This window comes from Aspergillus homomorphus (assembly GCF_003184865.1).
Source record: "Aspergillus homomorphus CBS 101889 unplaced genomic scaffold BO97scaffold_35, whole genome shotgun sequence".
Classification (NCBI taxonomy): Eukaryota; Fungi; Ascomycota; class Eurotiomycetes; order Eurotiales; family Aspergillaceae; genus Aspergillus; species Aspergillus homomorphus.
Window position 1 is genome coordinate 4,032 of NW_020291921.1, and position 26,661 is coordinate 30,692.

General features: G+C 51.5%; 5 protein-coding genes across 5 annotated transcripts; 3 read left to right on the plus strand and 2 right to left on the minus strand.

The window, feature by feature from the left end:
- Positions 1 to 962: 962 nt before the first annotated feature.
- BO97DRAFT_395620 (TPR-like protein) lies at positions 963 to 4,349 on the plus strand (the record flags this gene model as incomplete). The annotated part of the gene is made up of 4 exons (XM_025694040.1): positions 963 to 1,231; positions 1,296 to 3,136; positions 3,188 to 3,403; positions 3,454 to 4,349. The coding sequence occupies 4 exons, from the start codon at positions 963 to 965 to the stop codon at positions 4,347 to 4,349; spliced, it is 3,222 nt and encodes a 1,073-aa protein (XP_025548840.1).
- A 975-nt stretch (positions 4,350 to 5,324) lies between these two features.
- Positions 5,325 to 7,911, minus strand: BO97DRAFT_395624 (patatin-like phospholipase domain-containing protein). The gene is made up of 2 exons (XM_025694041.1): positions 6,432 to 7,911; positions 5,325 to 6,364 (listed from the first exon to the last, which is right to left on the minus strand). Exons 1-2 carry the CDS (start codon positions 7,869 to 7,871, stop codon positions 5,600 to 5,602), a joined length of 2,205 nt encoding a protein of 734 aa, XP_025548841.1. The 5' UTR covers positions 7,872 to 7,911; the 3' UTR covers positions 5,325 to 5,599.
- Positions 7,912 to 15,062: 7,151 nt separating this feature from the next.
- BO97DRAFT_157080 (leucine-rich repeat domain-containing protein) lies at positions 15,063 to 17,975 on the plus strand. Its single transcript, XM_025690205.1, has 2 exons — positions 15,063 to 15,255; positions 15,357 to 17,975. The coding sequence occupies exons 1-2, from the start codon at positions 15,214 to 15,216 to the stop codon at positions 17,745 to 17,747; spliced, it is 2,433 nt and encodes an 810-aa protein (XP_025548842.1). The 5' UTR covers positions 15,063 to 15,213; the 3' UTR covers positions 17,748 to 17,975.
- A 2,951-nt stretch (positions 17,976 to 20,926) lies between these two features.
- glcA (type 1 serine/threonine-protein phosphatase catalytic subunit GLC7) lies at positions 20,927 to 22,230 on the plus strand (the record flags this gene model as incomplete). Its single annotated transcript, XM_025696438.1, has 4 exons — positions 20,927 to 21,103; positions 21,186 to 21,587; positions 21,777 to 22,076; positions 22,135 to 22,230. 4 exons carry the CDS (start codon positions 20,927 to 20,929, stop codon positions 22,228 to 22,230), a joined length of 975 nt encoding a protein of 324 aa, XP_025548843.1.
- A 2,237-nt stretch (positions 22,231 to 24,467) lies between these two features.
- sar1 (Arf family GTPase SAR1) lies at positions 24,468 to 26,237 on the minus strand. The gene is made up of 6 exons (XM_025695642.1): positions 26,079 to 26,237; positions 25,791 to 25,894; positions 25,522 to 25,561; positions 25,373 to 25,438; positions 25,003 to 25,302; positions 24,468 to 24,938 (listed from the first exon to the last, which is right to left on the minus strand). Exons 1-6 carry the CDS (start codon positions 26,095 to 26,097, stop codon positions 24,898 to 24,900), a joined length of 570 nt encoding a protein of 189 aa, XP_025548844.1. The 5' UTR covers positions 26,098 to 26,237; the 3' UTR covers positions 24,468 to 24,897.
- Between the last annotated feature and the right edge of the window lie 424 nt (positions 26,238 to 26,661).

The following is a 26,661-nucleotide window of genomic DNA, read 5'->3' on the forward strand; positions in this document are numbered from 1 at the left end:
GGGGGGGCCGCCAAGTGGGAGGAGGAGAAGAGGACGAAGAGAGGGAAGAAGTATTAGAAGAAGAGAATAAGAGAGAGAGTGAGAGAGAGTGAGAGCGCAAAGAGAGAGCGCGCAAAAGCCACCAGGAGAAAAAGGCAAGCGGGTAAAAAAGTCACTGGACTGACTTTCTTCTACTGTAAAGTAAACTACAGTACAGCCACCACCACAAAACTTCTTTCTTTCCTCTTGTTCTCTTACTTCTTCAACCAGCATCACATTCCACAAAATGAATAACCCTTTCTGCTTCTATTATTCAACAACAAGCTATTTGCCTTGAAACAGTGAAACCTCCTACTCTAAACGGACTGGTCTGGCCGCCTAGATACCTTGGGGTGTTCTGCGCGACGGGCGGCGCTGCTTCTTAGTAGGGTTGGTTCTCTTTCCTTCCCTTCATTATTATCTTCATTACCATTCTTCTTATCTTGATCGCTTGCATAACCATTATTATCGGATGCCATGATAAACAAAAACATTCCGTTTTTCTTTGATCCTGGCACCCTTCAGAATTCTTGACTGTTTCTAAACATGGTCTAGACACACCCTTTGCAACCTCGTTCGACCATCCACACTTTTCCCCCTCCAAACTTCAAAGTGCTTGTTTCCTTTGACGGGGCTTTTTCTTTTCTTTTCAAGTGCTTCGCATTGCATAGTCCCCCGCCCCCCCTCCCCCCAAATGATGGTTCACCCTTGGTTCCATAGTCTAAATCCGCTACATGATCCTTGAGAACACGCCACTACGACCGCTTCCAGTCTAGACCATCTGTGCAGGCAGCTGACGATCCCTGCCCGGCCTAAGAACCGCTTCCGAGGATCCAGACCCTTATTCCTGCATGACTTGTCGTCCCCGCAAGGCTCAAAACCCCCTACCCATCGAGAGCACTGTGCTCAAACCTTATCAAGTAGTAGCATAATTGTCCAATACCATGGAGTATCCGGACAATATCCACCCACCGCACGGGCAATCTCTGGATGATTATGGCTACCCGGCTGTTAACGAGACAATGCACTACCCATGGCAGGGTCACCAGCCACCGGCTCAGCCAGAGCCTTCCATCCACTCCGTCTTGGACCCTCGTCTCTATAGAGACTTGTTCACCGGGAATGATACACAACCACCAGACGAACAGCCCGGGGACGAAGCTATGGGCGAATATGCCGAAGAGGATGTCGACTCAGACTCTCTCTATTCCTTGTCTTCAGAGGAAGAAACGTATGCGACATTGACCCTTTCTACAGTCGATACTGACGGATAACAGGGACGAGGAAGAATATGAAGCCCATCCAGATGACGGAGACGACAGTGATTCAGTCTCGCGCCGTCGTCGTCGCAAGAAAGGTCCCTTTAGTGGCCGCTATGGTGCCCGAGGCATGAAAGGAGTTAAACGAGGCCCTCGCAAGCCATTGGAACCGAGCCCGGAATTCAAGATCCTGCACTCTGAGGCCACCTCCGCATTCATTGATGGAGATTATGACCGTGCCATTGTCTTGGTCAAGCAAGCCATTCAGGTCAACCCCGAGATGTTTGCTGCGCATTCGCTTCTTTCCGAAATCTTCTTGGCCCAGGGTGAGCACGACAAAGCGCTGACGGCATTGTTTAACGGTGCTCATACGCGACCAAAGGACCCGGGGGTATGGGCCAAAGTGGCCAGGATGATTCTGGACCGCAGCGGGGAGGACCGCACAAGCGCCTTGAACGACGTCGTCTATTGTTATAGTCGAGTGCTCGATATTCAACCACAAAATTACACGGTCAGGTTCCAGCGAGCGGCCATCTACAGGGAGCTCAACCACAACGGAAAAGCTGCGACTGAATATGAGAGGATCCTGCGTGAGCGGCCAAACGACACGCGAGCGCTCCGCCATCTTGCAGAGACGTTGATTGATACTCAGGAGCCCCACAAGGCGGTCGATATATGGTCGAAGAGCATGGATTACATTCTGACTTATGAGCCCCAGGATGTGCCTGATTTTTCCTGGTCGGATGTCAACATTTATGCTGAACTGCACAGCATGGTGGGCCGTCCTTTCGAGGGGCTGAAGGCCACCAAGAACCTGTCCAGGTGGCTGCTGGGTCGGAATCAGGATACAATGTGGAAAGAATTCCACGAAGATGATCGCGAGTGGGACGCGGATGATTCGCCTCGACGGATAAAGACGGATGGATATATTCCGCGACGCTGGCATCGCGATTCGTATGGATTGGGTCTACCACTGGAACTCCGAATCAAACTTGGTCTATTCCGACTCAAGATGGGGTATGACCACAAAGATGAAGCATTGCATCATTTCGAATGGTTGGATCCAGAAGACACCTCGGAGGATGCTCGATTATATGATTATGGAGACTTGTTCCGTGAGGTCGCGGATGCTCTGAAGGAAGTCGGGTTGCTCCAAGAGGCGCTCAGATTCTATACTCCATTGCAGCAGACAAATGAGTATGCAGATGTTGGCTTCTTCATGGCCCTTGGTGACTGCTACCGGCTATTGGGCAAACTGGAAGATGCAGAAAACTGCTACCTTACCGTGGCAGAGTATGACGCGCAACATATCGACTCACGAGTCCAGCTTGCGAAATTATATGAAGAGATTGGAATGACCGAGCAGGCGCTCAGATTCGTCAACGAAGCAGTTCTTCTCGGGAGACAGGAAACCCGGGCCCATAGACGACGAAAGGACACAAGACTGGAACAGCTAGCGATGGAGTTTCGATCAGCGGAATCGGGGTCTGTCGTGCCAGAATCAGTCTCCCCAGACATGCCGACGGCCGCCGTCCTCACCACCCCTGCTGCACCAGCCTTGAACAAGAGGCAGGTCGAATTCGATGAAGGACAGAGGAAAGCCAACGTGCAGTTCCTCTACGGCAAGCTCCTCCAGTTACATGACGCAGTCAAAAGTGGGAGCGATGAGGCCATGGAAGACTGGCTGGATATCGCCGATGCTCTGTTACGCGAATTCCGTTCCAACCGAGTATTCTATCCACTTCAACGGCACATGACCTTCTTGGGGTACTCGCGAGAGGCACAGAGAAAGAAGGGCAAGGGCCGAAGCCTTATTGATGAGATGCAAGAGATGGCAGGTCGTCTTCATGAGTCCTTAGGTACGAACTCGCCATTCTTCGTAAGTAGGTACCACACTGACAGGTTTCTAGGGAATATCACGGACGAGCCGTTGCAGGGCACTATCCCTACTGATTATCACGGGATCAGCTTCGAGGAGTGGCTCGATCTGTTTCTCCAGTATGCTCTCTATGTGGCGGCGCAAGGCGAATCTGACGAAGCGTATGATACGCTTGCAGCCGCTGCAGATGCCAGCGTCTGGTACCATTCTAAACCCAGCACCCGGATGATTCACGTCTGTTGGTTTAGTGAGTATACCAGTAATCTATCTTCAGATCAGCACTAACCCTTTTGTCAGCTTGCGCTCTTCGAATGCAGGACGAAGAGACCCTCGCGAACGAGGCGCGTTGGTTCATCAAAGAATACCAATTCGTGACAGACACGTATCGCCTGTTTGCCATGCTGAGCCGTCTCAGCGGTGACCCTCAGCGGTCCCTCTTCCATTCTTCCCCCAACATGAAGTTCATGCTGCGTCAGATCAAGGCCATGGACTTCACCCTACCAGACAATATCGCGGGGGCCCGACCGAACCGGCCGCGAGAGTCGATCTATCAAGAGCGAGCCTCCCTATCAACGCGCGACGAGACGGGAGAAGCCATCTCGGCCGAAGAGATGGATATCGCTTTGATAGTGCTGTACGGGCAGATCTTGTACTCCGGCAACAGTTTCTACCCGGCTCTGAACTACCTCTTCCGTGCCTACGCGCTGGACGACCAGAATCCCGTGGTCCTGCTGTCCATCGCCCTCTGCTACATCCACCAGTCCCTAAAACGACAGTCCGAGAACCGGCACTACCTCATCATGCAGGGACTCTCCTTCATGCAGGAGTATCGACGTGTCCGCGAACGGCCAGGGTCGCTGCTCTCCGAGCGGCAGGAGATGGAATTCAACTTCGCCCGCGTCTGGCACACCCTGGGGCTCGCGCATCTAGCGGCCGAAGGGTACCATCGCGTGCTAGAGATGGGCAAACAGATCCAAGCGCAATCCAAACCGGATTCCCGGCCAAGCCCTGGATTGATAAAAGAGCACGACGATGTTGTCATGGCCGATGCAAGCGCCGGGAACGATGAAGGCGCTGCTCCCTTCGTGGAGGACTTTTCGCGGGAAGCCGCGGTAGCATTGCAGAACATCTACGCCCTGAGCGGTGACATCCGATCTGCGCAGCAGGTGACTGCCCAATGGCTGGTTATTTAGGGAGGTGCATAACTGTCTGTGGCAATCCATGAAGTCATACTTACTCTAAATGGGCAGATCGTGAGGCAGCGATTCAATTTCCGGATAATAAGCTTGGCATGCCATGCACTTGCGAGCGATCGTACATGTAGACGGTAGTCTAATCCCCCACACGCCAAACTGTCAAACAGGGTCCTACGTAGGTAGTCGAATATAAGGTTTGGAGTATCGCAATCGGATACCATCGCCATGTCCCTTGCCTGCTGTTTGCTGTTTGATGTCCACAGCTACGCAGTCGCCACCGTTCATCTCCTCGCTAGACCTCCCCTCCTATCCCTATCTGCATAATCACTTAACCTATACGGCAGACACGCCCTCCCCCGACACATCCCGATGAAAAATAAGATCACCACGTACCAACCAATCAATATTCATCAACCTCAGAGTCCGCTAATCAGAGACAAGAGCGACATAAGTTCACGTCATCCACCTCTTAATATCCCCAGCATATACTTATACTTACTCGTAGCAGCTACGACACAGTGGCAATAGAGCGGGCTACCCCCGCATTTTCCCTTGCGCACGGACTATGATCTGCAGATTCAAGTCGATTTCGATGTTTGTCAATTGGAAGGGAATTTCTTTTTGACCCGATTATGGAAGGGAAGGCGGGGGGACTCAATAGGAATTTAGGGATTAATGTAGGGAATGAATTGGATGGCTACTTCATGGGGTGAATTACATAGTATTTGTCTATGGCGAGGGGATCATTGCGAACTTGGAAATAGGTATGAGTACTTAACTTACAGCGGTAGTTACTGGCTGAATGTTTTCAGTGATTGGGTGGGTTAAAGGGTGATCACTGCAGTGGGTACCTATCTACTATTCGATGAAGGGGAAGATCGCTCGGGGCTGTTTGTTGTACTAGGTACGGGGTACTTGCGGCTGTTTGGGTATTGAGGTAATTTCTGGTATCTTCGGTTTTTGGGAGTCTTGGTTGTATTTGGTTGGGACAAACGTATGTAATATGTGTAATATACAATGGATCTAACGTCTAGCTAACTTATAGTAAGTGGATGTGGTGCAAAGATACAGGACCTTGGGTGAGATGATCTAAACTAGACAGGGCAAATAGAGGAAAAGGATGCAATGGGGCTAGAATAACCAAAATCACCTCCGTAATAAGCATGGCTAAATAAGAAGTATGAAAGGAAAAAATAATTCACGCGAGATAGTTGGGCGACTTGACGATTGGACGGGGATACAACCGCCTATCCTCCGCGGAGTGCATCGTTCTCACCATACATGTCCACGTCGTCGAAGAACACGGCCGATTGGCGGCGCATCTCTTCGAAGATATTGCTCCCCGAACTCCCCCGTCGGGGTTCCGGGACCCGCAACCGCATCCGGGACGATGCGCGGGAGGATTCCTCTGCCGAGGACAGGTCCGAGTAGGACGTATCCATTAAATGATGCGTGTCTTCGTCGCTGATGTGGTGTGTCTGTCGTTCGGGGAAGCTCTGGTCCAACCGCTGGGATAAGGTGTCGGCGGGGTTGCTGCTATCCGAGCCTCCGTTCGGACGCCATGGCGACGGCGCCGGGGACGGGCCTCGACCGCCGGGGTTCGTGCACTTGTGCAGTCCCTGGACGACGGCGATCTCGATCTTGAGTCTGTTCTTGATGAATTGGATCTTGGGGAAGGCGCTCTGTTGACCGACACGTAGCATGCGCGCCAGACGCTCGGGGTCCGGGTCCGAGAGGATGTGCCAGAAATCCGAGGGGATGGTCTTGGGCCAGATGGTCACGGTGCCGCTGAACTTCTGAAGCCAGATCTCGCTCCAGTCTTGGCCTAGTGGACGGGGAAGAAGCTCGAGATGCCTCAGAACCCGGAGCCATTTGTTCATGTCGAGCTTGATGTATTGTTCGATCGCGGAGCCCAGGAATCCTCCGCGCCAGCCTCGACCCTTGCGGTGGGTGACTGGTCGGCCGACCGAGCCTCGAGAGCTGAAAAAGAAAAGGTTGATATGAGGGTTGACCTGTGTAAGAGTGAAGAGCGTTAGTGTCTTTTTTCTCCCGGCCGCTTCAAAAAAATTTAAGTCTTACCTGCGAAACAATGGTGAAGTTGACGTTGAAATGTAGATTCAAAGCTTTGATGGGAATGTCTGTGCGCAGGCTACCGTCCTTCCACTTGTGTCCAAAGGAGTATGGAGCAAGTGTGCCGTCGCGTTTTTTGGTCATCAGCACAACAGGATTCAGGATTCCAGGGACTGCCGCGGATGCCAGGACAGCACTCCAGATGACACAATCGGGTGAGGTAAGATAGTTGGCCAGGATCGTGGGCGAATGAGGGTCCGACGGGACACAGGAGACGTTCAATATGCGCCCCGTTCGTTCATATGCCTCTCGAAATGTCATCGACCCCCTGCAGAACCAGCTACATTGACGGGCCCACTCGAGAGTGTCAAACCGAGCGCCTGTCCGCCACCAGCGCATGAACCACTTCGGAAAGCTTTCGTGGCAGGCCTTGATCCGGTGGGCGAGTGCAGGAACAAGGAGCTGTTTCAGTTCCTCATCAGTGCGGGTAGCGACCAAAGCAGCAACCAGCGCTCCTCCAGATGTCCCCGTGATGATCTCCGGTAAGATATTGTTATCTAGAAGCGCACGCACGATACCGAAGTGGTAGTATGCGAATGTAGCGCCACCGGAGAGACAAAGCGCGGTTCGTCCAAAGTTGGTGTCCAAATGCTTGAAATGGCGCAATTTCTCCTGGTTGCTGATCGTCTTGGACTCCGAAACCACCTGGATGCATGCATGCAGCTCGTCCATGTACGTTTGAACCAGGTTCTTGGTCCCCGAGTAGGCCTCACTGTAGAGTCGGGGGTTCTCCACGCCAGCGAAGTTATTCTTGACGCACGCTTCCAGCAAGGTGCACAGCTCCTCAGCTGCAGGCGTCTCTCCCGGTCCGCCACCCTTATCGTGCATCTCACGCTCTGCCTCTCTTCTCGCCTTCCGCAACTGCCTCACCAGGTTGTTGATGGTGAGGTGGTCGTAGTAGGCATATTCATCTGTTTCCTTCCACCGCTGATTGCCGAGGTAGTCATCGAGCGCTTGGGCGGCTTTCAGCCAGTCGCGATAGTTGGTCTGCGCATGAAGCTGCCTCCTGAGCCGTTGTCGCCGGCCCCTCCATGAGACCCAGTGCTCATACAGAACGATGTAGATACGCGTCAAAGCGTAGGCGATAGCCAGGGCCGTAATCCAGCCAAAGACGATGAGCAGGAACGGCCACTTCAGAAATGTGTAAAGCACCCCTTCCCTGGTTTCATCCTTGGTCCGTCGCGGGCCTTTGCGACGGCCACGGTCTTTCCGTACTCGCTGGTATATCGGACGCCAGTCGTTGAGGGCCACCAATGGTGAGGCCCCCTGGTCGGTCAGGGCGTTCTCGAATTGTCGCAGATCATCGGGGTTGATGAAATCGCGGTCATAGTCAGGGATGGCGCTAGGATCGTAGATCTCGGTCGCTGTAGACTTTTCAGCTCCGTTCATGTTTGACGATAATGCATGTTGAGAGAGGAGAGTAGAAGATTGGACGGTGTCATAGGGTGATACCGGGGAGGGGGGAAGGGTAAATTAGTGACGCACGAGGCACCGACGTCACGGGTCAGTTGCTGCACCGCCCCTTTTCCGGATTTATGCGCCACACACATTTATCCGTGCAAGGATTGGGAAAGTGGCTTGGCAACCGGTGACGGACCTTCATCAACCCCGCTCTGTCCGGCGGGCAGCGAACCATGGGTCCCGAGTCTAACCTGTTGCATTGATGGACTGTCGGACTATATGGAAGGATACCAACAACTCCATGCGATAAGACTCGGTCGAATATCTACCATAGAGACTAACAAGAAGCCCGGCTATACTACAGTACATTAAAGGGTCGACGGTGCACAAAGTACCGGACTCCGTACAGGACACGGACCCTCACCCCCTCGTCTTCCATCTGATCTCTCCTATTATGCATCTGATGCTGCAACACGCACCTCGGTGTCCTCGCAAGCTGAGTCTTGGCGACGATAGAACTACTTGACAGGAGATGCAGCTGGGTGACAAACATATGCTCTATCACTTTGCTTTTGCGGCATCATCTCGTTTCTGCACGCCGAGTTATGCAGTGGTTTTCATCTCTTCCTTGATGCTGTCGCATATCTTGTCCCTCCATGGAGACTTTGAAGTTTATCAAGAACACTAAAAATTGAACATCCCTTCCTTGTCATTTGTAATCCGAGGAGGGGTCTGTGTTATTGATAGATCGACAGTGCAGACGAGGAAGCTTGTAAATCACTTCCCGGGTGACCCTTGATCATCCGACAGGCTCATCCCAGGACTAAAGACTTACATAACCAAGGGGGACCGTGAAGTCCGGGGGGACGTTGAGAGGAATGTGTATTTCCCCCCTCTTCCCCTCCGTATTGCGCCCGCACATGCCTGACGAAACACGCGGACGGCTGTGGGCAGGACTCGGGTGATCGCACCTGTACATGCTTCGACGGCTTCTTACAGGCCAGTAATTCGGGAAGGTGCTCTAATCATAGGTATATGTAAGTCACTCCCACCCCCTGATAACAGAAGGGAGTGGCACTGGCACACATCGGCTGAGAAGGAGTTGACTCCGTGGAGCTGAGGAAGAAGTTCGTGGGGTCTCAGCTGCATGGCAACCCGTGCTTTATTGACAGGTTTAGAACAATGGATGGATGTACATACAATGTACAGTACTGCCACTGCCACCACCACCACCACCACCACCACCATCACCGGATGCATCCCGTCAATTCCATTAGCCGCCCAGATCTCAATTTGCCGTCGGTCGGCATATCAATATCAGTGCGACAAAGAAATGTGCAGGGTCTGAGCTGACCGCATGGCGTACTGTATGTATGTATGTTTGTCCGTCTGTTTGATATTAATGACAATCCCGGCACATCCCAGATTGCGGGGTAAAATTACCGAAGCTCCTAGACAGAAATAGCAGAGGGTTCAGCTTCGACGGCCCTCGGAGACGTCTACTGGCCAGGATGGTCAGCAATGCAAACTGGTGATATGGCGATAGTTCGAACCTTCGTTCTGGCTCTGTTCATTGGTGCGCCATTTCATTAGCAGGATCAAGACCGAACAACGAATTGGATCCTGATAACGGGTGCTGCAGGCTAAACTCCCAGGTCTTCTTCCTTTCGACCCTGCTAGTCCCTTGTCCGGGGTTCAGCCACTGCTTGGAAAGGTTATATTGCAGTGGCAGGATTAGGAGGATTGGGTGTTGCATTCGCGTGCTGGGAGCAAATGATACCAATCTGCAGTCGCGCCATACCACCACAAGTTCAGCGCAACTTGTTTTCTTTTTTCCCTTCCCTTCGCTCGCCTTTGTGCAGCCGGGATTTCTCGAGTAGCTTGCAGTCTATCGCCCTTGAACAAGATTTCAACTATCTTCAACCAGGGAAGCCATGACTTCTCCAGCACGATAGCCGCTTACCTAGATATCTTCCTGGCTTGATAGTCGTCGGAATGTGCGTATATTGGACCTTCGCAGCGACGGCATGACGGCACGTATAGGAGAGTCAGTGCTATTATGCCGTCTCTACGCTCTTATGCTGCTTTCCTAAAGCGGTGGGGTGCGTCAGAGTGAGCCTTAATCCTTACTATGAGTCTGTGAGCCCGTTCAGTTCAAGGTTGCGCCTATGATTTACCATATCCTGCCTAGTGCATGCAGATCAAGCCTCGGTGTTTTCCTTTTTCCTTTTCCCTCCGTCTTTCGCCAGTTCCGTATGTAAATGCTGTAACTACGTATGTAAGTAAGTAACTGCGGCGAGGCCGCCCGGTCTGCAACCTATGACCGTCATTCTTGGCATTATCGCTGCGTGCATTTTGTCAGTTGCTGGGGGAAAAGAAGGGCAGCGAGGAGAGGAAAAAAAAATCTACTAGCAAACGGGATGCACGATCAACTCTGATTGGCATGATAATTGCGCCTCGTCGAGCGAATGCTGATCATTCATGATTCGAGCGATTGACTGCAGTGGAGACCCGCCATTCAATCCATTGAGTCGTCCGATCCTCTCCTAAGGGCCAAAAAGTCTCCACCTTCGGTCTCCCACAACCGGACCCGGCTTTTTCACTTCAACTTCCTGCCATCATCAAACTACGAAGTCTACTGGAAACTACAATACTCCCAGGACCTTGGTCGAGAGGGTTTAATTTAGCGCCCCCCTTTGTTGAAAAGAATGAAGCGCTGCCTTCACTGACAAAGCAGAATCCGATGTCATAATGGTCATGTGCGCCTCGTCCTTTTTCAATCGGTGATTGGTCGGATGGCGTTTACATCAAGCTGGGCTTGTGGTGAAGGTTGCTCGCTCCCATTCCATTGAACCCTGGTATACGAGTATTCTTTGTGCCACTTCCAGACAGACCTGTTTCTTTCAGCATTCCTACAGCGCAGCGGAGAGTGGACGGGAATCCCCTCGCCAAGCAGTTGAACCTTCCGCCCAGTGAGACAGGCTTGAAGCAGGGATTGTCGTAAACAAGGCAATGCATAAGGGCTGGAGAGGGAACCGACACCTCCTCGCATAACAATCGAAAGCCCTTTCCGCCACAACGTACAGTACAGATACTGGCTCTCCCGCGGAACCTCCTAGCATGCTACACAGCGCATGGAACAGGGCCGGACCTTCTCTTCAGGCTTGAATCTACTTTACTGGGAACATCGCGATGCTCTTTTTACTGCGAATGACGTTGGACCGAGAATCGCCCGATAACTCCCGGTAGATCGCAGCGCGAATAAGCTTGTTGCGTTGTAACTCCGTACGGTGTAGGTGTAGGTGTAGGTGTAGGTATCCTTGGGGCAAGATGAGAAAGCACCTCCTCCAATGGATGGTAGGATCCGACTCCAAACCAACGCCTTGGATAGGCAAGGGCATGAGGAAAACAACTATTCCCGGCGCAGCTTCTTTGAGACATGAATTGGCGGAGAGAACCAGAATAGGTGTCCACTATCAGCATCATTATCGCGAGACTTGACCTTTGCTCGAGTTGTGACTGGGCAAACGACATTGCGATATGGATACCGTCCGCCTCGAATCTTCTCTGGCCTACGTATACTATGAGTGAGGCAGCTAGAGAGAGAGAGAGAGAGAGAGAGAGAGCGGTCACGGGCCATCCACCAGTATCAGGGCCCTCCATGGACGTCATCCATCGAAGATTCGACACTAGGTACTGTATCTACCCCTCGTTGCGATCGAGAGCATATGGAGGATCGCCGGGAACGTGGGCCATGGAATGCGAGCGACTGACAATGACACTAAAACCATCACAAAGGGGACGGGCGTAGGAATTATGGGCCAGATGATGTTATCACTGAGACGAAAAGTGGGCACTGGGAGACAGAGAGAAGAATGTGTGTGGTGTGATGAATGGGAATAGCGTCAACAAGAAAGCGGTGTGACAGCGGGAAAAGCGACTGCGATCCATAATCGATGATTTGAAAAGGTGCCGAAGAGACTTCTTTTTTGTTTTGGTTCTTCCCTCTTTGCCTTTTAAGGTTTGGTCATCGAGATAACCACACAGCACATCATCCGAAATTCGAACTGGCCGTTGTGCACGGCGCACCTGTTGATCCCCATCTCCGAAGAGACAGGAAGATAGACAGGGCGTGGTCAGGAATTATTCAGAAACTCAAGGGGTGGTGGTGGTGTCGAGGACTACTTTCGTCATGACGGGTGACCCGATCACTTTTACGGATTCCGAGTGGGCTGCAGTCACTTGATGCTTAGAGATGAGAATCCCTCATGAGCCACAAGGCTCCACACTTGAGCCTCTCAGGAATGTCAGTCCGTCAGTGCGAGATAACAGAGTAAGATTTTGTGATTCCCCTGCTGACACACTTGAGGAAGAGAGAGAAAAAAAGGAGAGAGATGGGGGTGAAAATAATAATAACTTTAGAGTACTTCACCCCGTACAACCAAAAGGTCCCTTCGGAATAAGCGAAGTCTCCTTCCGAGTTTCAGCTAAAAGGCCGATGCATATATTGAGATGCAGTAATTAGCCCATACATGCGGCCGGAAAGAGATTTCCACACTGTTGTTGAGATGTGTTCAAATCTTCCCATCCATACAAGAGGATCGAAAGCCTGTCCCGAGTAATCACTTCCTCGATGCCGCTACTGTATGGTCATTTCTTGTACATACCTTAGGTACGATCCTAGTTCCAGTCACTAAAGCGCCCCAAGGCCTCAAGCCTCCGTTCAGTAACGACATCGGGAAAGCCATGATGTTATTTTGGCCCTGTCCGATATCCATCGCCGGTCCCCTTTAGTTCCCTAGTGTCAGACAAGTCTGTAATTGTCTACAAGTGACCTGGCAGGGATTGATGCTCTAATACCGGGACAAGTAAAGCGTTATGCACAGTGGCTGGAGGGCGCAGGCTGATTCGCCCGAGCGCGATATACTCGGAAGTTCGCCAGGGCGCTATCAGCTGCACAGTTGGGGGTGAACTGCCAATCACGGGATGTTTGGACACCGACGGTCCAATTGCTCGTCCCGCTGGTGCACTTTGCATTTTCATTCAATGCCTGTTCTGAGATTTTATTTTTATCATCATGATAATTTTACATACCCCCGAACCTGCAGCATACTGGAGCCAACCCCCCTCTCCTTCTCCTTCTTCGTTCCCCCTAAAAGAAGAAGCGAAGTAGAAGGGAAATAGAAATCGGACCATTCACAACTGACTTACATTAGTCGCTTCGTAAGAAACGAAGTAGAAGAAGGATCAACATGGTGTGTGCGTCGGCGCTTCCACTGCCACTTCCATCATTATTCGCTGCAATATGCGATCCATTACAATACTTACAACCTCCGTGCTGCATCAGCCAAGTTCAAGGGTCGGGCGATCGGGAAATCCGCTTTCTCAAGGTCACTGTTGGAGAGATGCTCCACTTTGAGTCAACGCCCCCATCCGAAAAAAAAAGAGAGAGAAGAATGGATCACGATCTGATGAAGCAGTCTGTCATAGTCCAGTTTAGTCGTGCGCGGGAGTAAGGAATTGTGTTTGTTTGATACTCCAGACTTGAAACCAACAATGCAAGAGCCATGAAGTCACTGAAGGAGAAACTTTCCCTCATCCGATGGTACGCCCAGAGGCACCGGTGGACGCTCGCCAATCTCCAGTATCTCTTTTATCACGTTCGGATCAACGTTGAATATTCGGCCGTGCCTCCCCCGCTAGATAGAGTTTCCGGAGAAGGCTATCAGCCATTCGAGGTATGGAAATTTGAGTCCAAACATGCCCTCGACCGTAGGCAGGCCAATTCTTGCCATGTATGAGGTCGCACTCTGATAGGGAAGAGGAGAAGAGGGCGGACGGGGGCCGCCTCAAGTCCGTAATTATTCTCACAAGAATGGATTCTTGTCTAACTCAACCAGTTGTTCGTATGGCCCAAAAGAACCCCCTCAAAAAAGTTGCCACCGAAATCATCGTTGTCTTTGAAGATGCGCGCCTCAAGGGTGGTCAAAAAGTCGGTTGAGGGAGAGAGTAGCGTGTCAAAGGAGAAAGAAACCGATTCTTTTTTCCCCTAATCGAGTTGACCATCCTTGAAAGACAAGCAACTAACAGAGTAACCTAGTACTATCCGGTATCCACTGGAGTCATACCGTACGGTACGTACTATGCATGTACTACGTACTTCGACCACGCCCGGTGCAGCGGCTCCCTGACCAAAGGGAAGGCAGAAGATGATAACAGCCAGAAGATATTATATGATAATAATTTATATTAGTAGGTATCGCCAGCCCGCCCATCTTGCCTCTTTTCTCTTTTTTTCCTCCCTATTAGTTATCTTATTCTCTCTCCGAAATCTCTTTTTCTTCACCCCCTTTCCATTGAATCAATTGATACCTTTCTGGTGACCGAGAAATCAGAGATAATTACTGTCTTGACTATTAAGTAAGTGATGATTTTCTCAGCCTGTGATTCACCTCGCTTATCCTTCTTGCCTTATCCTCTCTTTTTCTCACTCTCCACCACCCTCCTCGTCCCGTCTCCAAAGTCCATTTCTGGAGAAAGGCAAAAAAACAAAAAGATAGTATCTATCTGTCACGATAAATAATTTACCTTATCATCCACGGCTTACCACCCACCACCCCCCTAAAACCCCCTCCTCCCTCAGCTGATGGCTCCGGTGCACATCGCAGACTCCACTTTGGCCGCCCCCCTCCACTTCCTCTTCCACCACCCCCCGTCACGTACCACACCCACTAGGCTAAACCAGTAGGTCCGTGGTGCCTGCAGTGCATATTAGCTCCCCCCGGTCCTCTTTTTCCTCTATCTATCTCTATCTATCCCATCCCATCCCATCTTCCATCCCATCTTCTCCTTTTGTGGTGATTACCTTCTGCTTCATCTTCTCCCTCTTCCCTCCTCAGCTTTGTCCCGGTGACAAGCTTCTTCTCAACTGGCTTCGAGGATATCCCCTTTTATTGCGTGTCCTTTCCATTCCCCCAACTTTTATTTTCTTCGATCTTACATTGTTGTTGTGGTGGGCGGCTTATTGTGTCTGTTGTATTCACATTTGTTGATTATTGCTGCCAGTACCTCCTGCATATCCTATTAAGGTATTTTCATCATCACTCTCCCCCCTCAGCCTTATCGTCCTTTGTCGAGTTCTGTCTGCCTATGCCATCCTCCATGAGTCACCGCTGACTCTGCCACGGTTCGCAGCTTCTTTCCCTTTGAGTGCCTTGGCCAGCAAGATGTCGACTCTTGCTGCCCATACTACGAGTACTTGAGCGTCCCTCTTCAAGAGTCCGCCTAGCTAGATAAATCTTTGTCTTGTTGGGCGAAAGCATTTCCCGTTATGGAGAAGCTGAACAGTGAAGATGGACAGCTTTTCATCAAGGTTAGTGTTCCCTCGCACGGTTGCTATGCCCGCGGTTGGTTTGTTGCGCTGCGCGCCCTCAATGCCATTGTACTCTAACCTTAGCTTCCCCCCCCTTTTAGAACCTCGCTAGTTTCGTACGAACTCATGAGAAGGCCTTGGCGAATGCGCTGCAATTGAAACGCCAACCTACCAGAAATGTGCAAACTACACACACTCAATCCGGCTCGTCCGCGAGCTCGGCTTCATCTACCCTGGCCGCGGCCCTGTCCTTCGGTCCGTTGAGGTTCGCCTCGCAGAGCGTCAAGCCTGCCAAACTCACCCTTACCCCTCATCATCTCTTCTACCTCCTCTCCTGCTTCGAAGAACTTTCCATTGCCGTGGGTCCCTTGAATGTCAGACTGGAAAACATCAATACAGACATCTCGCAGTCTTACGTCTCGTTCTTGAATAAGCCCCAGCGATCCAGGGGGGATCGGGACTCGATCCACTCCGTATCCAGTGTCCGTAGTGTCATGTCTGGTATGAGTTCGCTCTGGTCCTCGTTCGGACTGGTATCCAAGGACCCGAGTTCTAAGTCGGAAAAGGCCAAGGCGGCTCTAGAGGCAGATACCAAGTACCTGTACTCTGCCTTCACCAAGATTCCTTGCCTACGGCTAGCCCCGGACCGCCGTGCCCGTCTGATCCGTGGATACGAAGAGTTCCCCTTTGACACGGCAGTGCCTCTCCACTCCTTCAAGAATTTGAGTGCGTTGGAGATTATCGATATAGACTTTCGATCCTTCTTCGGTTGGGACAGACTGTCGGAGCAACTGCGAACTTTGACGATCAAGCGGGCGAACATCGATGACCCGGCGGAATTGCTGACTGGGATCGTGCTGGACGACATCGACAAACGCCGCCGCCGTTCGACCAGACACCACAACAATGGCCCAATGATGGGCTGGAGTCAATCTGTGCACCCTCGGCCTGTCAACAACAAGACTCCAGCCCCTGGCTCTCTTTCGGCGCCAGGATCGCCGATCGCCGATACCGCGTTCGGTACGAGTACAAGCCCACAAGCAGCTTCGATGGTTCGGATGGCGTCGGAGGGCTCGAAAAGCCGTCACCGAACTGGGAGTATATCTCCTTCGCGCCCATCTAGCTCGAAGCACTCGTCTTACCGCCATAGCCGGGGCAACGTTTCACGCATCAGACGCACCGGCTCGGGTAGTTCAAACTCAAGCGACAATTCGGGTCATCGCAACGGAAGCTCCTCCAACCTTCTAGCTGGGATTCTTCCCGCTTCCAAGTGGAGGTTCTTGCGCCATCTTGGGCTTCCGGATAACTCTCTGACTAGCATTTCCGCTGCCGGTCTCGCCCCCGTAGCAAACACGCTGCATTCGCTCGATATTTCGTCCAATCTATTTACCGAGGTCCCCGATAGTCTCTCGACTCTGGTTGCCTTGCGCGCTTTGAATCTTTCGCATTGCATGATAGAATCTCTCCACTCGCTGTCCCGCAATCCTCTTCCCGCCATCACCGCCCTCAACCTTCGTGGCAATCGCCTTCGCTCACTCCCTGGCATCGAGAGATTGCTCTCTCTGGAGAGATTGGATCTCCGAGATAACAACCTCTCCGATCCGACCGAGATTGCCCGGCTTACCAACCTCCCTGAGATACGGGAGATCTGGGTGTCGGGCAATCCGTTCGTCAAAACGCATCCCAATTACCGCGTGATCATCTTCAATCTTTTCCGGCGCACTCCCGGGTACTCGGAAGACATCATCATTGATGGATCCGGACCCGGATACACGGAACGGAAACAGCTGGTGGAGCGAGCTGCGGAACCCGAAGCTGCACCTGTCATACGATCGGCTGCGGCTGATCTCTCAGCCGTGGTCAGCAAACCATCGTCCAACACCATCAACCAAGCAGCCCCGCTGCTTCACGAACAGGGGGGATCCACTGGTCGTGTGTTCCAGGGGGAGGTTGAGGTGGGGTCGACTCGTCGAAAAAAGGGAACTCGGCGGAGGATCGTCGATCGGCCGCAGGAGACACCCTCCACTGATGGTAATGATACTCCAGGTGCAGTGGTGCCTTCTACTCTTCCTGTTCAGCACCTCCAATCATCTGATGACCCGTTCACCTCGCCGTCTCTCGACCGTCAATGGAAATCTGATGGTGGACCCCAGGCCAGACCTTCAAGCCCCAAGAGCTCCGACAATGTCGACCATGAACAATCTCAGCCCACTGCTCAGACCCCAAAGTGTCCTGCACCCCAGCGAGTATCACAGAGCATAGGCTGGGGGGCGAACGAGGATTTTTACCGACGGGAACTGGATGCACTCCGGCAAGAACTCGGTAGCACCTGGCTTGCGCAGCTCAGTGACCCGGGCTGGAAGCACAGCCCGACTGATGTTACTGTACCACGCACAGGCACCGACTTCACCGAAGCGACCAGAATATCGGCCGATTCCCTGGCCAGGGTCACCCCACCGGTCATACTTAGTGGAGGACATGCTCTGAGTTGAAATGGGCTGTGAGCCGGAGGACTAAGCCACCTCACGACTCGCATAGCGTGGGCATCAACACCGAGGTCCACTTTCGAGCCCGCAAACCTGAAACAACAACAAAAAAAAAAGAAGAAAAAGCAATTAAAGCAAAGGAAATGAAGGAAAGAGCGAGAAGGGAAAGACGAGGACGGAGCGCCAAACACCACCACCATCGCCGATAATACCTCTTTCAGCCTGACTGAGACACGATGTTCATCTTTCGCACATTCGGGAAAAGTTACCTTGGCTTCGACAAAAGCGATTCTTCCATGCCACTTACTTCCGGTTCTTGAATATACTCGACATCTTATATGCCGGCCTTTCCAAATCTGTGCGACTGGCAGTTGCTTGCTGAACTGCATTATTCATGGCGTTTTGAGATCATTTTCAGCTCATAGGTCGACGGCGTGTCCCGCCCCGCCTGGTTTTATACATCACCACCTATTCCGCCTCGCTTTCCCGCTCCTCCTCTTCTTCTCCTCGACTATATATCTTACGACGTGCATGCGACCCTTTTTCGGCTGGTCCACCTTGACTGGAGGCGTGATGAGAGAACACTGCTTTCCTCCTTTAGACGGCTTTGTATTGTATTTGGTGCAGGAGTCCGATGCTGGGGCGTTACTGGCAATGCTTTGAGCTTTGATCGATTTCTGTTTGACTGATGACTGCTTCGGTGCACGAGATGTATACTTGTTTATTTTCCGCTTCATCTCAGTACCCCGTTCTCTCCCCTTTCTGAAGAAGCGGTCTTGACCGTTTTTTTTTTTTTTCCTTTTTCGGTTCTGCACAAGACCCATTGACGAATTTCGGACCTAATGCATGAGACACGAAGTGATTGTGACGAGTCCAAGAATCTGCAAACGATAGTGCCAATAGTTGAAATGCCATGCGAGTTGGGTTGCTGTCGAACTCGGAACCTGTGCGTCATCGTCTCCCAGGGAGTGTAGTAGGCGTGTAGTCCCCGCTTCAAATGATCAATCATCAACCGTTGAAGGAATGGAATCATTCTGGAAAGGGAGGAAACCCGCCCGAAAGCTTGTCATAATAGATTGTCTAGGACAGTATGCAGGGCACCCCGTTGGCCCGACCTGCTCTTCTAGAAACTCCTGTTGCGGTGTTGTTGGGCAGACAGACAGATGGACCGGGGGGGGGGGGGAAAGAAGGGAATGCGCTCGTGCGCCGACCGACCGCTTGACCGACCAAGCCGATCGAAGAAGGATGACGGAGGCGAGCCAACGCCTCCTACCGCATCGTCTCCGTTGCATTCGATGCCAAGTGTGGGGGACGTATACTCCTGAACTTCAGGCCGTCAACCTCCCTTGCAGGATCTGTCGCGTGAGGTTGTCCGGGGAGAGGAAGGGATTCATGTTTTGCCATGGGGGACCGGATGATTGCCAAACTACCGTGTTGGGAATTGGTCTGGTCCCGGTCGGGTTGGGATGCAATGGGAGGCAAAGCTTCCAGTGCATTGACTGGTATGCGAAGCACGGAAGTATAGAATTTGTGAGGTAGGAAGTGGTTGGATTAAAAGGGCAAGGAAGTTATCAGCATAGAGAACTGAGTGAGGATTGAAGCAATCTGAATGTTTGAATTTGTACTTGTAGTTGTAGCTGGTGATGTTGATGTTGTTGTTGTTGTTGTTGTTGTTGTGTAGGGGAGTTTGTTGTTTGAAGAGCGTCGGATTGTATACATTCAAACCGACTTCCCCCCTGGCCGCCTTAGCCTGCAGACCAATCAGTGGACCCGATCTGCACGGAAAACGAGGGTTTTGCCATCGGGGAAGAAGAAGAATCTCTGTTGTGTTCTCTTTCTCTCCCTCTCCCTCAGGCTTCCCTCTAGAACTTCGCCGCTTTTCACCCTCTCCACCTTTGGTCTCTCCACCACCACTACAGTACACTACACTACTATATCTACTTTACCCACCATCACCACCATTTCGCGCGTGTCTTGTGCCTGGAAAGTTGCTTCGTTATCGCTCTTGCTGCCTGGCTGCTGTATTCCATTCGACTTGGTTTGGGTGAAGAAGAACACTTTGCTGGAGCACCGTGCCTTTTTCAAGAGATAGATCCCTTGATTGCCGACCAACAACAATCTTTCCCTTTCTTGTCGACTTTCGCTCACTCTCTCTCTCTCTCTCTGTCTCTCTCGCGCGTGCGACTATTCGCCTTCCCCCCTCCTCCCACCACCACTTTCCTCCACTCCCTCTTCTTTCCTCCCTCTTCCTTTTTTTCTCTCCTCCACCCCTCTTGCATTCATCATCGAAACCAAATTGCTATCTTGAAAGATTTTCTTCGTGATCGCTTTTTCGCACCCGGTCAATCTTAGAGCGTTAGAATCTCTCGGGTGGAATCCTCGTTTTCCTGCCTTTTCTCACTCCCGCCGCCAAACTTGCTCTGGGTTCTCTCTCTCCCTCTCTCGTACTCTCTCACTCTCTCCCTCTTCTTTTCCCCCCTCCCTCCCCCCCCCCCCCAACCAACCGTCTCTCCCGCCGCCTGCTGCTATTTTTTGCAACGGCCCCGTCCAGAGCAGCTTTTCGCTCTCGAGCCTTGCTAGCCGCATCTCCTCGTTATCACTGCGCATCATCCTCCACCTTTCGACCACGGATTGCTTTCTCTCCTATTGACGTCTTCTGGCATCCCGACCAGACTCTCATCTGACTTTCACCCCCAAGGCCATTTGGCCTCTTTTTGCTTCCTCACTCTCGTGTTATTAGATTCTGGCTGGTAAGCCCTCCGTCTCGCCCCCTGTCCCCCTTAAACACCTCTATCCTCCTTCCCAGAGGCAAGGACGACAAAAAGATTGGTGGGCGGAAATCGGCGAAAAGGGTCGAGGAAAAATTCACCGGGCGCAATGATCTTTTTCCCCGCGCGTCTCGATCGCCTCTTTTTCCCCCGAAAACTTCATCCGTCACCAATCTGGATTTGTGATATCTGGAATAATTTTCTGACTCAAACCTCATTTGACATTTAGTTTAGTAGACGTCGTCTCATCAGTTGCCCTGTTATCGAGCGCATCGCAAAGCCTTCCGTCGCGTCTTTTCCTTTTCTTCTTTTCGCTTGACGCTTGTTCTTAATAATCCTTTTTTTCACCTTCCCTTCCTCTGTCCTTCTTCACCCCCCCCCCCGCTCCCCGTTGTGTTTCGTCAGAATCGCTCAGTCATGGCCGATCAAGAAGTGGATTTGGACTCGATTATCGATAGATTGCTGGAGGTGAGGGGTAGCCGGCCTGGCAAGCAAGTCCAGCTTTTGGAATCCGAGATCCGTTATCTGTGCACCAAGGCGAGAGAGATTTTCATCTCCCAGCCCATACTGCTGGAATTGGAGGCACCAATCAAGGTAACGCCACGCCCCTCTCAATCTGCAATGCCGGCTCATCCGGACATCGGTTCGCGGGCTCTAACGTGGTGGCGCCCATCAGATCTGCGGTGATATTCACGGCCAATACTACGACCTCCTGCGTCTTTTCGAATACGGTGGCTTCCCCCCTGAGGCCAATTACCTTTTCCTAGGAGATTATGTCGATCGTGGCAAGCAGTCCTTGGAGACCATCTGCTTGCTCCTGGCCTACAAGATCAAGTACCCCGAGAACTTCTTCGTCCTGCGTGGCAACCACGAGTGTGCCTCGATCAACCGTATCTACGGTTTCTACGACGAATGCAAGCGGAGGTACAACATCAAGTTGTGGAAGACTTTCACCGATTGCTTCAACTGCTTGCCCATTGCCGCCATTATCGATGAGAAGATTTTCACTATGCACGGAGGTTTGAGTCCTGACTTGAACTCGATGGAACAGATTCGTCGCGTTATGCGTCCTACTGATGTAAGTGTCTCTTTCTTTCGGTCGCCGGTCCCGGGAGATCGTTCGTTTTCCAAAGACCAAGATTTACTGTGTCCGCCTTCCTGCTCTCTCTCTCTCTCTCTGCACTTGCATCTTGGGATCATAGGGAAGCGAAGGATATTTTGCCGGGCCCCCTCGAAGCTTAAAGGCTTCACCTGCTGACAGAGATAGATCCCCGACTGCGGTCTGTTGTGTGACCTCCTGTGGTCCGATCCCGATAAGGACATCACCGGCTGGAGCGAGAACGACCGTGGTGTCTCATTCACGTTCGGTCCGGACGTTGTATCGCGGTTCCTTCAGAAGCACGATATGGACTTGATATGCCGTGCGCACCAAGTCGTTGAGGATGGATATGAGTTTTTCTCTAAGAGACAACTCGTCACATTGTTCAGTGCGCCCAACTACTGCGGCGAGTTCGACAATGCTGGTGCAATGATGAGCGTCGACGAAAGTCTACTATGCTCTTTCCAGGTTGGTTTGACCTTTGATTCGCTGAGGGTTCTCACGTACTGACTCTCTGCTTCCTTAGATCCTAAAACCAGCCGAGAAGAAACAAAAGTACGTTTACGGGGGCATGAGCTCAGGCAGGCCCATCACTCCTCCGCGAAAGCAAAAGAAGAAGTAAGGAATCATACGAGCTTTTCCATGTGCAGCAGGTTCGGGCGAAGATAAACTTCGTCATCAACAAAACTCCCACCATGTCACACAATAGCGAGAGACCCAACCCCCTCAACGACATCGATGGCCATGAATTTAGACGATCGGCAGCAGCAGCAGCAGCACACCTGAGCCGCCCGAGAACCTCACGACCACGCGGAACGTCACACGACACAACACAATCATCCACTTCCGGGCTTTCAGACTCCAGCGACTTGCAAATGAATGTTTTCCGCTGAACGTGTTTTTCATTTTCTTATATGGAAGGTAGTTTCTGCTCCCACGTCGGGGTTGGTGTTATTTCTCAATTTCCTTATTCTCCTTGTTCGTCTTACTTCACCTCATTTCCCTTTTTCTTTTTCTTCTCCACCCATCTTATCTCATGTTGTCCGAATTCATTTGACAGAGGAAGGCGAAGCGACGGGCTTGCATCTGGTGTTTTCCTCCATTTGCGTTTTTCTTCTTTCCTGAAAATCTTCCTGTGAGTGTAATGCCAACCAAATAAGCAATGACACGCCCGTGTGTCTTTTGACGTTCTGGACAAGACTATCGACTTTCCTGCCCTGCCTGCCTGCCTGCCTGCCCTGTCCTACCGCCCATGAAATACGTGACTAGACACCTGAACAGCAACGCAGCGATCCAGCCTACCAGCGGTACTGCACAGTTCAACAGTTCGACAGTTCGACCACCCTCACCTCATCTAGCCTATATACTTAATGGATCGTGATCGACTACGTCTAATCCGAGGGGTGGTATCGTATAGTTGCTCTACCGACATGCAACGCCAATCCGCGGTCTCGTTTTCGTGCTTTGTCTTCTGCTTCAATAGAGAATGTATCCACGCACTTGAGGATAGGTGGATAGATCGGTGTTAGTATAGGGTCTCGATGGAGAATTGCGCATATATGAATTCTTATTCAAATCAATACACCAAACCTGGACTGTTTTTTGAATCTGGTAATCATTCCACTACTGGCATATATATGCACACTACCCAAATCACCACCCGGACGCACACCCAGACCCTCCATTGGGCATACTTATACCTGCCACAATGGTACACCTTATGCCCTCCATCCCTAGGAGAATGTATCCCGTCTGATCGCCCAATCGCGCAAGAGAAACCTGTTACTCCATTCAACCGTTCCCCTCGCCCCCAAATTCCATCCTTCCATCCTTCTACCCGGTATGCATATTAAAGCAGGATCCTCGATTGCTTGCTTGCTTGCTTGCTTGCTTGTTTGCTGCCTGTAAATGGCTTTCAACCTCTCACACATAGATCGATCCTTCCTCCCTTCCTTCTTCCTGTCCCATCCTACCCTGGATAACATATGGGGGTGTCCATCCGTTACAATCAGCGACTGAAAAATTCTAGTCAACAACTGATCCTACCTAGTGAAACTCTATCTATCCCCAAGGATTCACAAAGCCGAGAGAAGAGAGAGAGACAGAGAGAGAGAGAGTAGAGCGGTAGTAGTTAGTGCCCTCACGCAACTCAACCCTCCCTCTCTCTCCCTACCGGTCTAGCTCCTTTCTCGGTTTCTGTTTTGCGGTTCGGCTGAGCATGGAAATAAATATAGGTAAAATTTGTGGTACATTGAATATATGCCGGTAGACTTGGTAGGTAGGTTAAAGCGGATGATTGAATGGAAAGGTTGGGTACTGCGCGCCTTTGCTTTGACAGGTGGTTACTGGTTTCTATGGCTGTGGATTGGAGTTTGGAATAACTATAGCTAGTGTGATCTTGGGGGGGGGAGGGGGGTTGGTGGTGGTGGTGGTGGTGGTGTTTGGGATGTGCTGGAAGCGGTCCCGGGTGGGCTGATCTACTTTCTAGAATGGGATCTATCAATGGGTGATGGTGCGCGTGGGCGGGGACTGGTGGATGTAGCTCTTTTAGGTAGGTAACTGTACTCTGCCCTAGACTCAGACTCAGAGCTCGGTGGTGGTTTGTGTGCGGACGGTCGATTGGTTTTCTCCATTCTCAGTGTTTTGCTTCGGCAGTAGGGTCTCTAGGGACAGGTTATGTGCTGTGTACTGTTTAGACCGTGCCGTGTTTGGGTAGGAGTGGTGAAGACGGGTGAGACGGCATGGCATTTGCCACTTGCAGGCCGGGCTTGATCGTCAAGACTGCTACGGAGGGATTCCCCACCGAACTATCGCCTCTTGTCTATCGGATAGTCTATAAAATACGATTAAGAAAAGATAGTGGCATTCAAACAGGACGTGATATAGCGACACAACGAAACACGAGTTTAGAACTAGAGCTAATGGCATTGTTTGAGAGCGGTACAATGAGACAGGACCAGCAACAGCACAGGACCTAGCATGTCGTTCGGCTAAGTAGCTGATATTGTTTGCTCCGTACAGGGGTCAAGCTGGCCGACTAACTGCGTGACTGAAGAGGACGGAGATTGAGTTGAGGATGAGTGTGACTCAGACTAGCAATGGATGACATTTGGGCACCCCAGATATTTGAGAGGGACTTGGAGGAAGGTGGGGAATGTATGTTTGGCAGGTGTAAATATTGGTATAGATTGAAAGCGGTATGAGGACAGGTAGGATAAGGTAGGGTGGGTGGATGGTGTATATCGGTACAGAAGTGAGGCGATCGACAAGCGAGGACGGAAACGTCATTCTAGACGTACTGAGACAGCCATCTGATACCCTCGCCGTAACCTGCGGAGAACCCCATGGTTAGCAACCACCAACAAAAACAAACACAAAAGTCAACCGAACGCACCCTGTCTCATCACAACACTGCACATGAACACCTCGATGGGCCGGATTCCCTCGAGAGGAACCTTGCCCTTACCAGTGGTCTGGTACAGACCCAACTGGTGTCTCAGCTCATCCTCGCTCACGGCATCGGGGTGATCGATCTTGTTGCCCAGGATCAGGAAGGGAACCTTGGCCAGATCCTCCATGGCCAGGAGGGCGTCCAACTCGGCCTTGGACTCGGGGAACCGCTCGTGGTCCTTGGCGTCGACCAGGAAAACGATACCGCTGACTTCGGGGAAGTAATCCTTCCAGAGACGGCGAGCTGTGAGGGACGTCGCGTCAGTAAACCCTGATTCTCCTACCGTTGAATACGGACAGGGAGCATCACTCACCCTGCTGGTGACCACCCAAATCGAAGGTCGTGAAGCGGTTGTTACCGATAGCGAGCTCCTCCGACGCTGTTTCATGTGTATATTAGTTCCGACTCTCACTTTCAGAAAGCTAGACCGCTAATCCAGAGACATCGGGTGGCGAAACGTACTAGGGTGGGCGGTAGGCTGAAGAATAGCGACGCGGTCATTCTGTCATGAGATGCACATTAGCCTGACGCTCTAAAATCCCAAGTTATGCCAAGCAGAGTCCATGATCTGTATCTCCTCAGTCCGGAGTATGAGGAAGAAGGGGCCTTGTCTGTCGTTGTGGTTCGACCGGTGCCCAACACCCCATCCCTCCAATGGGTCCAGCGCATCAACCGACTTCCCTCTCCCTTCCTTCCAACCTCTAAACACAATACCGACAGCCGTCACGTACCTTCAACATGTGCAAGAGGGTAGTCTTTCCGGCATTATCGAGACCGAGGAAGAGCAGCTTGGCGTGCTTGTTGAGCAGGCCAAGGGAGGCCAGAAGATCGTAGACTAATCCACCCCAAAAAAATCACGTCAGCATGTTCCTTAGATGATCATCACAAAAGCACATTGCAAAGGACAGGAAACGAGCAAGCTCTGTTCCCACACTGTCTCCGTCTCTCGCGCGCGCGCAGCACGTTCGCACGCTCGCCCCAGGAATCGCAGCACAACCACAAGTAAGGAAACTACCTACACCAGTTAATGATCCACATGGTGAGAAAGGATTAAATCACAATAAGGATCGCTAGAACTTCGAAAATGGAAAAGAAAAACACAGCAAGCTGCGGTGGGTTTGAAGTGGGCACGGGCTGGATGGAGATAAGAGCGAGCAAAGGGAAGGGAAGGAGACAGATTGCGGTCAGTTTGACGTTTGGGAGTTTCGCTTTGCCTTGCTTGGGACCGCTTAGCCGAGCGCTAATAATGCCACCTCAGCCGCCGCGTCGGGAGATCAGCCGGTCCCGACCTCTGTTGCTGCTGCTGCTGCCATCACTATCTACTTGCTACTTACTGTTTACTACACATATCTGTTTGCTTTACTGTGGTTACTACGTGTTGCGCTGGGGCAGCTTGTTTTTCTTAATGTGGTTTCTGTTTGTATTGTAAATGGTTTGATTTGACATTGTCTTGGGAAGAGCTTAAATGCTTTCTTCCTCGCCCGCGGGCCTCGTCTCAATACAAGGGATAAAAGTAAACCAGACAAAACAAGCAGGGGTATACTCTCAAGGAAAAACCGCCGCCATGCAACCCAGGCTAAAAACATCATGTAAGGATCCCGA